Genomic DNA, 15,015 nt, shown 5'->3' on the forward strand with positions numbered 1-15,015 from the left:
CTTGGCTTCCTGCTGTCCTCTCCTTTGGTGCTCTGTCCTCTCATGCTTTCTTCAGAATAAAGAAAGGTGGCCACTCCTACACTGTATTACTTCATACTCTCAACTAGCATTTGAGGGAGATACTCTTATCCCTAGCTGACCGGGTGGAAACTGAGGCTTGGCGAGTCTGAGTGACTTCCCCGAGGCCACCACCAGGGGCGTGACAGAGCCAGCAACACGCAGCACAGCGCTCCCAGGGGAGGCACAGGATCCAGGACCAGCTGCCAGCAGGGAAGTTCCGGATGTGGCCTAGTATTTCTGTAACTGAATTCTTCCCAGGCAGCACACTCTTGGGACCCTGGACAGTTGCCAAGGAGGTGTGAACGAGAAGGCAGAGAGAAGGCTTCTTTTGGAGGGGGCAGGGAGGCAACTGAGCTGCCATTTACTGAGCCCTTGCCATGTGCCCTCCATGCTAACTTTGTGCGTCTTTAATCCACACACACCCTCCTGTGAGGCAGGCTTAGTGCAGTCCCTACTTCACAGAGGAAAATGAGGCCCAGAGGGCTCAGGTCACTTGCCCCATCCTGCACCTGGGTGTCCAGTTGTGCTGTTCATCTCTCCACCTGGTGCCTCCCATCAATGTGGCATGAAGTTTGGCCAGAGCAGTCAATTTTGGAAACCACTTCCAGGCTAAATGACCTCAACCCACCACCAGGGGCAGAACTGGTAGGCCCTGTGTCCCTTCAGGAACCCCCAGGCCTCTTACTAAGCATACTTGAGCTTGTGTGTGAGAGTGTATGTGTGTGTGTGGGTGTGCGTGTGTGAGTGAGAGGCATCTCCTGCTGCTTCCATGCATCCTGGGGGAACCAGGGGGCATTAGCCCAGGCAGCAGCCTGCTCAGGATCGCCCACCTAAAAGCTACCTCTGAGTGTCTGCAGTGGAGCTGGACTTCATTAAAGAGCGAGGCAGGTCCTGGAGCCCACAGGGTCCTCTGCCTCTCCCTGCACTAAACTGTCCCCACCCCACTCCTTGAGGATGGGAACAAGCTCCCCGAGAGCAGGAGCTCTGCCTCATTCTCCTCTGTATCTCCATCACCCAGAACAGTGCCTGGCCCTCAACAGACATCTGTTGACTGATGGACTGACTGACCGATGATGGTCTGATTGACGAACACCAGCCAGCCCCAGTGATGAACAGCAGTCAATGTGGCCGGAATTTGCTGGGCTGTTAAAGGGTGAGGGGTCCACGTGGCTCCCAAGGCAGCTGCTGTGTGGCGAGCCGAGGCAGGCGGCACAGGCAGGTTGGACAGAAGGCACATGAGGAGAAACCACAGGTTCCAACTGGTTGAAGCCACTGCCAACGAGAGAGGCCGACAGGCTGGCCAGGGTGCCGCAGCCTGGGAGTCTAAGGCTGGCTGGCCACACGCTGGGCCTCTGTCATGTGATATCAGGGCTGCTAAAGGGCTTCTGCCTCCAGCACTACCTCCTCTGTCTCTGACACTGAGTCCACCAGGAGAAAGGGCTGTGGGGTAATGGAAGTCCTTCGGACTGGGAGTTAACAAGATCTGGGTTGGAATGACCTCCTCGCTGCTCCTGTGTTCTAGCTCCTAGCCGGTACCTAGGGACTGTCCCTCCACCTGTCCATCACGGCTTCACAGGACCGCTGTGGATTCGAGAGCCTTGAATCTGTGAAGGCCCTGGACCCCTATTCTGCCCCCGTCACAGCTGAGGGCACTAACTCCGCCAAGATGCCACATCCCTCACATGTCTCCTCTAGTGTGGACTTTCCACCCCCCAGCTCAGAGCACCAAGTCTTTCCAGGCCTGGTACCCCCTCCACATCCTGCACCTCTGCCCTCTAGACCCAGAAGCCCGGCCTCCCTGTGGAGCAGTCCTGACACAGAAAAGGAAATCATTAGCATAATCACCAGTTCTCTCCATTCACTTCTCTGTGTGAACAATTTGCTGGTGCCCAGAGGCAGGGCTGCTCCCACAGCCACCAGGCCGGTGGCGGTGAGGCTTCAGGAACTGTGGAATCCCAAGCTAATTAAGTAGAAGTGATGCTCTCGGGGAAACAGGCTCGTATTCCTGCTGCTCTGAACACGTCACATTAAACACAAAAGTGGCCTTTGGAAAGTGCAGAGAAGGCACGGAGGGATGTGAATGACGAAGATGATTAGAGGGCTGGGAAGTGAGGTGGATGCGGGATGAAAGGTTAAGGCAGTTGAAGTGTTTAGCCTGAAGGAAAGAGAAATGAGGGGCAGGCCACTTCATCATTTGCCCCTTCTGCTGTAGAAAGATGATTGCCCCTTGGCTCTGACCCTCCTCCAAGCCTGTGTTCTCTTGTCCTCACTCTCTGTATCTCAACCATCTCTGTGCTCTGTTTACTTGTCAATTCATTTTGCCATCTATGGAGAATCTACTCTGTGCTAGACTCTTTGCCAGGTTCTGGAGATGAAAACAGAGCCTCTGTCTTGAAGGTCAAGTGGGAGAAGTGGGCCCATAACCCCAAACAACCAACACTATAGGGCTGGAGGACTAGAGGACCACAGGTCCTGTCTCAGGTCTCAGAGGAGGGCAAGACCATGGGTCAGGTGTGATGGGAGTTCATGAGCAAAGTGGGTCCTCAGTCCTGTCTGGGCATCAGGGGAGGCTTCCTGCAGGAGGTGACACCCAAGTGGAATCCTGAAGAATGACTCAGTGAGCCAGGCAAGAACAGGTGGGGAGGGCACTCTAGGCAGTGGGAGCAGCCCGAGCAAAGGCCCAGGGCATAAAATGCAGAGTGCATACAGGCAGCTGCCAACTGTTGGGCTTTACTGAAGTAAAAAGTAGAGACCGATGTGGTGCGGGGTATGGCCAGAGGGCCAGCCAGGGCCCAGATCCCAAGTCCCTGACTCTGCGGTAGGGAAGTAACTGGGAAACGCTGCCCACCGCCCACTAGCTGTTTCTGAACCCCTCACCTCCAGATCCCGCACGGCGGCTCTGTATGCTGTGCACCCTCCCCTGGGCTGCACTTCCCGGAGTGTTCGGAATAACACAGGCACGTGCAGTGTTAACAGATGTTCCCCAAAATAAAAGGTGCTTCTTGGTCAAATAAGTTGAGTGACGTTGAGTTAAACTGGTGGTTCTCAAGTGAAGGGCAATTTGCAAAAGGGAACATTTGGCAATGTCTGGAGATATTTTTGTTGTCCTGATTTGGGGGCAGGGTGCTACTGGCATGTGGCAGGTCGAGGCCTGGGATGCTGTCGACCGTGCTACAATACACAGAACAGCCCCCTACAGAAAACTCTGCCCCAGCCCCGCCCCAGGGCTCCCAGAGACCCTACACAGGCCCTGCCAGATCTCTCAGCATTCTGTACTATCGTGGTCTGTTTGCTAGTTGGTCTCCCCACTAGTCCCTGCACTGGACTATGCAGGTCTGAATGGCTGGGTTCAGATAGTCAGTATTTGGGGGAGAGAGGAGGAGAAAATATAGCAGAAGAGGACATCCTGGAGGGAGTTGCACTGGGTGGAGTCTGCCTCCTGGGGCATAACTCCTGCCGGCAGGATTGGCAGGTTATTCTAGGAGCGCTTCCCATCCTAGCAGCCCCCATCAGCTGCAGCTGGAAGGTGTGGGACTCAGACCCAGCCCTGACGAGCTGGACAGATCAGAGTCAGGGACGCACTGTGTGGGTGCTGGGAAGAGGGTCCCCTACGGCCAGGTTCTTGCCTGTTTTAATTTTCTCCATAGTAACCTTTAACAGAGCCATTCATTCATTCATTCATTCATTTATTTAATTTGGCTGCGTGGCCTGGCACGTGGGATCTTTGCTCCCCCACCAGGGATCGAACCCATATCCCCTGCATTGGGAGTGCTGACTCTTAACCACTGGACCACCAGGGAAGCGCCTCACATAGCTATTTTTAAGTTTATTTGTCTGTCTCTTCTCCTCACTCCCCTTCCCACCTCAGAATGTTGGCCCCGTAAGGCAGGGATTTTCATCTGCATTGCTCACTGCTTTATCCCCAGGGTCTAGAACGTGCCAGGCGCATAGTACGTGCTCCACTAAAACATGTTGAAGCAACAAACGCCGAGCACCCCCCACGCCCACCAACACTGGCTGTACAGATCCAAGTGCCTGGCGCTCGGCCAAATTCTGCCACGCTTGGTCCTTCCTCCTCTGCACTGGCAAACAGGAGAAGTCCCAGGAGCCGCCCTCCTAAACCATGCGGCATTTGCTCATGGTCTAGATAATTCCAAAGCTGCTTTAGGGGAAGGCACAGGAACTTCACAGGCACACCCCAAATCTTCCCTGAAAAATCTGGGATGATGGACTAACCACTAGCTGAGGGAGGAGGGAGCAGGCCAGGATGATGCAAAAGGCCAAGAGGCTGGCAGCCAAATGAACTGTAGCCAGTTGACAGGACAGTGGCCTGAACAAAGGCCTCGCTGCCTCCCGGAACTGTTGCCAAGCACTGTGACGCTCGGAGCTAATCGCATCTGAGTGTGGTGCTGCAGAGGAGGGCCCATATGCTGGCAGGGCTTCAGTCACTGCCCGCTTGCCTGAGGAAGCCCATTCATCATAGCGCAAGGCCAGCAGGGCGCTCCCAATTACACTCGGGGAGAAAGGACCAAAGCAGGGAGAGCAAGCGCCTGCTGGTTCCCTGGGAAACAAATGCAAGAAAATAAAAACCCATGGGTGGAAGCAGGTGCCCAGGTCTAGCCAGGGTTGCCAAGGAACTCTATGTTAATGGAGGGGGTCTGTTTACCCTCAAGACTGCGGCCCATAGGGCTTTTGTTAAACTTGGGCTCATGGCTTGGGCTATGGGCAGCAAGGCTGTTAGAAACCTGGGTTCAAATCCCAGCTGACCCTCCAACCTGGGGGTTCCAGGCTGCAGAGGAGCTATCCTTTTGAGCTCTGTGGCCTCAGGCAAGTGATCCATAAAAAGTGCACGTGGGCGAAGAGAGGGTGTATCTGCTCTGCTAACCTAACAGGTTTATTGGAAGAATGAAAAAGCGGAAGGGCCTTAGGAACCATAAAGCATGGAGTACAGGTAGGCATGAGGGGATGCAACGGTGCTCTTCCAGGGAGGGGCTGTGTACAGGGAACAAAGGCAGCCGGGGGTGGCCTTCGGCTTCTTATGGAAACCAACTGGCTTTCATGGCACGCCCCTCATCTGCAAGAGATGCCTTTTCAGACCTTGAGGTGGTTCTTAGAGTCGCATTTAAAGCCCCTTAACGGACAACCTCATGGAGGCCTAGAGACACACAATTCATTTGGGTTATTGTGAATGATTCCTTTAGGCAGATAAATTTATAGTCAACTCGTAGTCACATAGCATTTGGTAGCATTTGGTAAAACTCATACAAATTTAATCCTTAAATAACACCAAAAGATAGGCATTACTATGCTCATTTTACAGGGTATAATTTTAGAGACTCAGAGAGGTTGGGTGAGTTTCCCAAAGTCACACAGCCAGTCTGTATCAGAGATAGGCTTTGAGTCCAGGCCTCTGATTACTGGTTAGATTAGTGCCAGCTGTGTAGACGTGACTGTCTCTCCCTCCAGAGTCCCCTCCTCCCCTTCTCATTTAGGGTCTTAGGTTTGGGGCCCACTTTTGTTGTTTGTATTTCTTAACCACATTCCCTGAAAAATCTAAGCAGAACTCTCTTTCGGAAGAGGATAGCCTGGAATAGAGAATTCTCCCTGGGAAAAACTAATGTTCCAAGAGCTGAGCCTGGGCAGCTTCCTTAGTGGGTGCCATTCCACTGTGGTCTGAGCGTGATAGGGCAGCTCACATGGTGTGCAGCATGCCTGCCCTGAGGACCTACAACCCCAAGTAAGGCACACACAACTATCCCAACATCTATGGTGGCCTGAGAAGGTTGTTACAGTAGATCTCCTAGATACGAGATGAAAGACACACTCTCTCCTTAAAATCAGTACAGTTCAGGGAATTCCCTCGTGGTCCAGTGGTTAAGAATCTGCCTTCCAATGCAAGGGATGCAAGTTCGATCCCTGGTCAGGGAACTAAGATCCCACATACCGTGGGGCAACTAAGACTACACACTGCAACTACTGGGTTCGCATGCTCTAGAGCCCGTGTGCCACAACTAGAGAGCCTGCGTGCCGCAACTACCAAGCCCGCACACTCTGGAGCCTGTGCGCTGTGACTACTATGAGAGTGCGTGCACTGCAACTACTGAGCTCGTGCACTCTAAGGCTGGCGCGCCACAACTAAGACTCAGTGCAGCCAAACAAATAAATCAATGAATAAATATTTTTAAAAATCAGTACAGTTCACTTACTTCCCTGTGGAGAGATTGTGTCTGGATTGTGAATGCTGAGAATGAAACAGAGAGAAGAGAACGTTCATTTATAATAAAGATAAAAGTGCTTTCTGATTTTTAAATGACATATTACCAATCAAGTTCACATCTATTACCACAATTAATCTTTACAATAGCCCTGTGAGAGCAGTTATAACCCTGTGAGGTATTATTATTCCCATTTTAAAGATGGGGGAAACCGAGGTTAAAAATTGCATAGGTGACTTGTCAAAGGTCACAAGGCTGATACATGGTAGAGATGAAACAAAAAGACCTGGTTCTTCTATCTACAAATTCAGGGCTTCACAGATGACACTTTTTACTTCCCATGGGTGAGAAGTTAATTAACAGTAAATTCAAAGGATGATTAGAACTAGGGACTTCTAATGGGACTCCCCCTAAATTCCTGGTAGCATCATTACTTGCCTCTTCTCCAAGAATCATAAAAGCACGCTAATGGCATCTAATCAGCCCTCAGCACAAGCCTATAATCGATATCACAGCAGATGATGACGGAAGGTATGTATTAAGAGACTCACCAGTAACTGCTTGAGGTTAGGGCTGCCTTTGCAGGCCTGGAAGGTTGCTTCAATGAGCTTTCACAGAGAAGCTCTAGGTTTCTTGCCTGCATGCCCAGAGGCATTTAAGAATAAGTATAAATCACAGTCCCTCTCTTCAAGGACTTTACAGTTTGGTAGGAAGCTGAGATTTGTTATGAAATCTTTAAAGGGCAATGTACAAAACAGAATGGAATTAAATGCCTATCTTTTTGGTTCACAGTCCAACAAGGCTTCTTCATGAAGGAAGTAGGTCTTGAGTGGGCTGAGAATGGATAGGACTTGGAGAAGGAGGAAGGAGACAGTGTTTCCATTCTGATGGAGGATGAGGTGCCAGCAGCAGGCAGGATGTAGGGGATGGATGTTTCCCAGCACCCTAGTCATCCTGCACACATTACTCGGGTCCTGGCAGAGCCAGGTTTTAATGAATCTCTAAGCCTTGTACCTGCTATTTCCTCTTCTGGAAAGAACCTCCCTCTCTTGATTCCTTGTCTCCTGATCTCTCATGCCCTACCTTCCTGTTAACACCTGTCAATTTAGCCTTACTTCTGCTGTGAGACTGTCTCTGATCTCCTGCAGTGCTTTGCCTTCCTCTTCATGGCACTGACCATGCTGCATGATGATGTGTTTGTAAGCCTGTGTTCTCCTCCCCATCATGACCCTTGAGGACCCTTCTGTTCATTTTTTCATGGCCATCTGTTGAGTAAATACAAATGAAAGATGGAAATGCAGATTGACTGAATGAACGAACCTGCAGAAAGAGACATATGGGCTGACACCTAGAACCAGTGGTGCCCTGGGACATTAGATGTATTATGTCTAATAAATCTGAGCGGAATTAATGATTCTTCGATGAATGAATGGTTGATGGATTGACTGGGTCATTATATACATCATGAGGAAAACCCAGGATCATTATTCAGCTAACTTGGTTGACTTTTTCTGTCTTAACCTTATTTCTTGAAAGTTGGTGAGGCTGAGACCTGAGGCATCAGCAGAAGTCAACCCAGGGGAGGGTGCACAGCGTACAGAGCAGTCGTGTGGGACCTGGAGGCGAGGGGTTCAGAAACAGCTAGTGGGCGGTGGGCAGCGTCTGGAAAGGCAAGCGAGGGGCTGGAGAAGGGAGCCGGAGCCAGACTGTGAAGGGAATTCAGCAGTTTCCTGAGGACGATGGGATACAATCAGACCTGTAAGCGGGGAGTGTTGCAAAACTCTTTTCTTTTTTTAAAGAAAAAGGACCCCGACTGAAATGTGGAGAATGGATCAAGGTAGAGAAAGATTTAGAAGGCAGGAGCCTAGTTTTAAGGATGTTTCCGAAACTTGGGTATGAGATGGTGAGGGCTGAACTCGGGAGGCTGCTGTGGGGGTGGAGAAAAGCAGAGAAATTTGGGAGAGCTAAGGAGGAGAATGGACAGGACTTAGTGACAGCTGTGATTGACAGGTGGCCAGTTGTGCTGGTCATGGGGGTGGAGGCAAAGGAGTCGAGGATGAGAACGCTAAGGAGCCTGGCTTGGGAACTGGCGGATCCCAACTGAGATGAGGAAATTTGGGGTAAGAGGTACAGTTGAGCTGAGAGGGAGGAAATATTGAGTTATTTCCAGAAATTGTTCTATACGTAGACTTTGTAATGAGAGTCTTAATTATATGATATATATAGATGTAGGTATACATAGATATAGATATATTATGTTTTTTCAGTTAATGTAATAACATCTTCCCATGATATTACAGACTCCTCATAAGCATCACTTTTAATAAGGGGCAAGCTATAAATAAATATGCAAACTGTCAGAGAAAATAAGTCAGGTATGCTGATTGAAGAGGGTATTTCATAGGCTACACATGTGCAAGAGCAGGTTGGCCAGTCGGCGGGCCCACCAACAGCATTTTCAGAGCATCTTCTGGGCGAGGCCTCTTCCAGGTGCAGTGAGTGATACAAAGAACACATAAAGAGCCTATGGTTGTACCCAGGAGGCCCCAACAGACTCAGCACCAGCCAGGGTGTGGCCTTGGTCATAGACAGATAGCCTACAAAAGGGGCAAGGGACCCAGAGGGAAGTCCTGGCCTCTGGGAATAGGGAAGGGCAGGGGTTTGGGTGGGGACGAAGATCTGCCAAGAGCTGTGACTGTGAATGGAGTCTAAAGAAAATTTCCCCACTCAGCTGGAAAGAGAAAACGAGACTGTGCCTTTGAAAGTATTTTGTAATCTCAAAAGCTGAATACAAATTTAAGGGACTATTCATTACGGTCCACATTCAAAACCATCAATTTAAAACTGATGGAAGTTTTGCTAATATTCATCTATAAAGCAACAGGGGTGGAAAGGAGACTTTTTACTACACCCCCCTTTGTACCTTTTGAATCATTCAAGAATAGTTTTAAAAACTTCTTTAAATCTATGCAAACCAATTCTCTCTTATTCATTAACGGTAATGATGGAGAAACAAGCCGAATCACCAGGATTTTTTGACTTATCCAGAAATAAACCATAAAGAGAAGGCAATACTGCAACTCACAGTGACTTCTTTCATTCAGAAAGAATGATGCCCACTCGCAGAATAACATTAAGTGATCACATATTGAGTTAAAAGAAAATGAGCCAGAGTGGCTATGGGGGAAAAGGGCATTGCATTAATGTACAGGACTTGGATTCCAGGTGGGCTAAACTTCTGGGTGCCTCAGTTTTTTCATCTGTAAAGTGGGTATAACAAAACCTACCATGAAGAATCATAATGAAACTCAACTGAGATAACCTCTGTGAAGGCAGCTAGCACTTAATGACCTGCAACTCTGTACATGTTTGTTTGTTGAATCTTAGAAATACCAACTTCCATGTGCATCCACTGGAATGCTTTTGACTACAAATAACAGAAAAACTTGACTACAATGTCTGAGGTAAATAGGGCCTATTTTTCTCACTATATAATAAAAAGTCTCTGTAAATAAGCAGTCCAGGGCTAGGATAGAATAGGATAAGTGACCAAAGTCCAGATTTGTCCAGGACCATTCCTGTTTTAGCATCAAAAGTCCTGCATCTCTAGATATCCCTCAGTCCCAAACAAACCATGAGGTTGGTCAGCCTAGCAATAATCATCAGTGTCATCAGTGATGCCATCAGGAATCATAATACTTCATTCTTTTTCACTTGGCCCTTCTGACTATTGCTTGTTGCCTCAAGGTTGCAAGATAGCTACTGTGCCTCCAGGCATCATGGCTGCATTCCAGGTAGGAAGAAAAGAGAAGGGCAAAAGGATCAAAGGCTCTCTCTTAGAGAGGTTTGCCTCTTATTCTGGAGAGAAAGCTTTCCTTGAAGACATGCACTTACATCTCGTTGGCCAGAACTGTTTCATATGGCCACCCCTTGCTGTAAGGGTAGCTAGGAAAATTGAGTATGCATTTTGTTTCCAACCCCTCAGTAGAAGAAACCAAGGGGAGAAGGTCGAGAAAGGCTTTTGGGCAGCCGATCCACAGTGTCTGCTACACCCCTTCGCTCTTTATTTCACCCAGCCGATGTCGAGCGCCTGCTGTGCAACAGGCACTGCGCTAAAAACTGCAAAGGGCAGACAGACAATAAGACACGACCCCCACGCTGAGGAAGCTCATGGTCTGGTACAGGCTATGTCAGAAGGCAGCCACGAGAGAGTGGGAAGTGCTGTGTCGTCATATCTTGCCCAAGATGCAGGTAGGACAGGGTTGGTGGATTAGCCAGGTAACAATGAAATACAGTGTGCTTTACAAGTAAGGATAAACCCAGAGATGTGAGGGCAGGACTTGGCAACAAGAAAGCTCTGGGAAGAAGGGCCAGTGGGTGTGAGAAGAAGGACTGCGTGTGTGGGGGTAAGTACCTCTCATCTCTGAAGACAACCTACCTCAGGTCTTTGCTATGACATTAGGAAGCCATTCCGAAAACAGCATGTGTCTAGGAGGAGGTCTGAGTGGCCTTTAAGCACACCCAACAAAGAGCTGTACAAATTCCTCATGGAGACACGTCACCTCAAGTAAACGAGATTCAAAATCTACCCTTGAGAAAGAGTAAACCAAATTTATATCCTCTGCCTGAGGATCCTGCTGGGTGCCCACGCCCTCACCTTACTCTTGTTTCCTACTCTTTTGGCCTCAGAAGCCAGCCCCCTCTTCATTTCCCAGCTTCTCAGCATCCCTCTTCCCCAGCGCATTGCTGGATCCTTCTCCAGGCCTGGACCTGGCCAGCCTCTGAACCAGGCAGTGCAGAGGCTGTGGACTCTGTGGCCAATTAGAGCCGGTGCCTGGTGCCAGCGACCTGCCCATGTTCCTGGAGAGCCCATGTCTCCTGGAGCACAGCAGAGTTCCTGCCTTAATCTGCTCTCAGGCTGAGCCACGGGAGCACACCTGTAACAGTCCTTCACATGCCTTCCATTATCTCATGGAAACGTCCAAAAACAGTCCTTCAGGGTGGGGAGAATTATCCCCAGGTAGCCAGCGAAGAAGTGAGGCCAGGAAGGTTAGGTAAACTGCCCTGGATTACCCAGTCGCTTAGTGATAGAGGTGGGATTCAAATCTCGGTTGGATTCTAAGGCTCCTGCTTTCCCCACCGGCACCATTTCTCTATACACAGCCGAGCTCTCTCCCCAGCCCCCTTTCCCTGCAAGCTTGTCTGTGCCCAGACCCCTGGCCCTGAGGGCATCCTCTGATGGAGGGTCTTGATCACCAGAGTCTGTGATGAAGTTTCATTTATTCCTCCACTCAACAGATATTTGAGTATCCCCTATACGCAAGGTGTTGTACTGGGCTGTTGTGTTATTTTCCGGTTGCCTGAATCTGCCTATGGCTGGGCCAGCTGACCTCCAAGAATCACTGGCTGCCAGAGCTTGCTCGGTCCTCAGGGCACCATGGCAGAGCTGCCCGTGGCCGACTCAGACCAGCCCCAGTGGCACAGCTGAACCTCTTTCCATTTCCCCTGTGCATTAATGGCCCACTCGTGCCTTGCTTGTTTTCCTTTTCTGCCAGATCTGTTTGCAGTCTGGGCCTGGCATGGTCACATCTGAGCCTGTTCCAGTTATGACAACATAGCTAGTCACTGCTGTCACCAAAGTAAGGTGGTCAGAGGATGGGAAAGAAATGAAACAGCTCTTAGATCCATCTGATTCTTGATAAACACTATGGTGAAAGTGGAGATTAAAGAAGAATATATTTTGTCAGGGAGGAGCTGCCAATAATCACACTCTCTCCCCTGGGTGCGGGAGGCAGGGTGAGGGTTCCTAGGCAGGTGCCACGGAGGTTTAAGAAACGGAGACTTGCAGGAGTAAAATGGCCAACCAAGTTCACACACTGTCATTGCGTTTTCTCCTATTTGTAAAAGTAATACATGTTCACTGTGGAAAATTGGAAAATACCAAATAGTATAAAGAAAAAAATAAAAAGACTCTATGATACTATTACCCAGAGATGATAACCACCGTTAACATTCTGTGTTTACCTCTAGATTTTTTTCTATGCATGTATATGGGTTTAGTCTGTACATACTGTTTTGTATTCATCTTTTATCACTTAACATTATTTGATACCATTTCCCCCTTGACACCAAGTGTTTTATAAAAACATCATTTTCTGTGGCTGCATAATATTCCGTTATATGGACATGCCATAATTGGTTCGACCTCCACTCTTGGCTATTTGGGTTGTTCCACCCTTCCATTTTGTCCTGTATAAATAATACTGAGATGAACATCTTTGTACATAAGTATTTGTGCCCATACCTGATTTTTTCGTTGGGCAGAATTCTGAGGGACAAACCACTTTGGCATGGTCTGTCTCTCTGCCCAGAAAGAAGGGACAGCGGGCACTAGTCACGACCAGGCTTCCTGATCAGCGGCTTTGGGGCACCCAAAGCGGGGGATGCTGAAGCAGGGGGCATAGGCACCTCAAAGCTTTGCTTCTCTTACTGTTTTTCTTTGAATGACCCCTGCTTTATTACTCAAAACTCTTTAGTTCAGAAATCTGCTGAAATCAACTCAAGCAAACAAAAGAAGTGGAGATAAGAATGTCCGGCAGGAACTTAGCCAGTCCTCAGAGAGGGCCTGGGAAAGAGGAATCCAGACTTCCTCTCCTCTCCCCATCTTCCCCCAGTTTCTGACTGAGCAGGTCTGGGGCAGGACGGAGAACTTGCACTTCTCATGTGTTCCTAGGTGATGCTGATGCTGCTAGCCCAGGGACCATGCTTTGAGAACCTCTGCTGGAGTACAGCATGCAGGCTGGGGGCAAGGCAGACACCCTTCAAGACTGCTACCACACCCCGCTTTCTGGGTGAATTCTGTCCTCTCATTGTGATCTTGCCTGGTGGCACCAAAGCAAGGTGGTTACCACCTCTTGTCAGAAAGAGACCTCCCCCAAGAAAGGCCCAAGAAGAAGAGAAAGTCGCTTTGGCCTTTCCCTGAGGTTATCTCTCCCTCAGGGCCTTTTCTGAAAATTGACTCCATCAATTCTCAGAAGTTCTCTCATAGCCAGACTTTCTTCCCTCTGGCTAATACCTGGATGCTGATCTGCGGTTAAGGTGGTCTCTCCCTCTCAAGCCACTCCCTCCAAAGGGTTAAGGTGGTCTCTCCCTCTCAGGGCTCCTCTGTTCCAGTACGGGACAAGCAGGGGTTGCTAGGGGAGTCCGGGGCTGGAGCCCACCGCAAGGTGTGGCTACAGTGAGGAAGGGCCCAGCCCTGGGTTCTGGGTTGCTTGGAGGCTCACTAGACAGTGACTCCAAGAGGAGGCAGCCCACAGGGGGAACTTACCGTCCACTGTGACGCCATAGAGGAGCTCAGGCTCTGGTGAAAACAATGAAGAAGTGACGTTCGTGAAAGATCCTGTAAGATTATAAAGGAAGAAGCAACATTTATTGTGCTCCTACTTGTGCGGGCACAAAGTGCCTTATGTTGATCATCTAATTTAATCCTCCCTGAAAACCTATGAATGCAGAGATGGGTACCATTATTCCCAAAATACATGTAAGAAATTGAGGCACAGAGAGCCTAGGTTACTTGCTTAAGCTCTTAAACACTACTCTATAGCTGCTTCTGGGAGAAGCCTGAAAACCAAGAAAGAGCAGAGGGGAGGAAACTAACACATATATTCTTTTACTCGATCATTATGTAATACTCTATAAAATTATCCCCATTTATAGGTGAGGAGACTGAAGCTTAGTTAAGAAGCTTCCCAAGGTCACATAATTGGTAAGTGGGGAAAGGGGCAGGCTTCAGTGGTGGCAACAGAAATAAACAGTCAAGTAAGTGTTCAATGCACAGAGATGGGCAGGCTATAAATGCCTGCATGAACTGACTCTGGGGGATCGCAGATGCATGGCATATCCTTTTAACAGACTCCTAACTGAACAATAAGATACCACATCTGAAAATTCTGACGTGAAAATGATTACAAAATAAATATGCATTGAAAATGCAGGATATAAAACTATTTACAGAAAAATTCCAATGTACTATATCTTTTTTCCTATACCTATATCAAGACAGATATAACAGACTGGAAGAAAATACTCCATCTTGTTAAATAGACTTTTCAGGACAGTACGATTATGGATGATCTTTCTTTTCTTATTTTTTACTTTTTTTTCTTTGTTTTACAATGGTCTTCTGTTATTTTCACAGCCATTAAAAGAAATCTTATTTATTTACACAGATGCAAGGGCACAGCTTCTTTCCTGACACCATCACCAGGGAGAGGATGAAAGCCTTATCCCATTCTGACCTTCTTCCTTTCCTACCTTCCTGCTTCATAAGTTGATTTTCCAAGGCTTTCCATTTGTGAGCTCTTGATGTTTAATGCACCTGTGAGTGAGCGTGGGGGGATGGCGTTTAATAGGATCTACTTTGAAGACCTCAGGAAGTGCTCTAATTTAGCCACACCTGGAAGCCCTGGTTTTCTCAGTGCTTTTCCCATCTAACCAGACTGTGGTGTGGTTTCCCCTGAAATCCTCAGCAGACTTCTGAGCACATAACCTTTAAGACTCATCTTGCTGTCTCTACCTCCCTCTGCCTTTAAATCATTGCCTGTGTAAAAAGCAAACCATGAAACTCAAGTTGAAGTTCTATGATCTTTAAAAGCTTTTTAAAATCAAACCAACCTGGAACTTAGTGATGTATAATGATAAAGTGGACTCCATTTATTTTTCTTTTTGTGATTTCACTCTC

At 48.5% G+C, this 15,015-nt stretch overlaps 1 protein-coding gene across 40 annotated transcripts in view; it reads right to left on the reverse strand.

Annotated features, from left to right (window-relative positions):
- LOC115861825 (uncharacterized) overlaps nt 1-15,015 on the reverse strand; it is a 93,725-nt gene that overhangs the window by 36,221 nt on the left and 42,489 nt on the right. For 38 of the 40 annotated variants that reach the window (XR_009563132.2, XR_009563128.2, XR_009563116.1 and 35 more), the window contains one exon: nt 13,603-13,674. The exons of the other annotated variants lie outside the window; for them this stretch is intronic. Coding sequence is in view for 21 of the 38 variants with exons in the window: in XM_070043753.1 (XP_069899854.1) it covers nt 13,603-13,674 (72 nt within the window). In the remaining 17 variants the exon portion in view is untranslated. The remainder of the gene's footprint in view (nt 1-13,602; nt 13,675-15,015) is intronic. 40 annotated transcript variants of the gene reach the window in all.

The sequence above is a fragment of the Globicephala melas genome, chromosome 1, assembly GCF_963455315.2.
Source record: "Globicephala melas chromosome 1, mGloMel1.2, whole genome shotgun sequence".
Classification (NCBI taxonomy): domain Eukaryota; kingdom Metazoa; phylum Chordata; class Mammalia; order Artiodactyla; family Delphinidae; genus Globicephala; species Globicephala melas.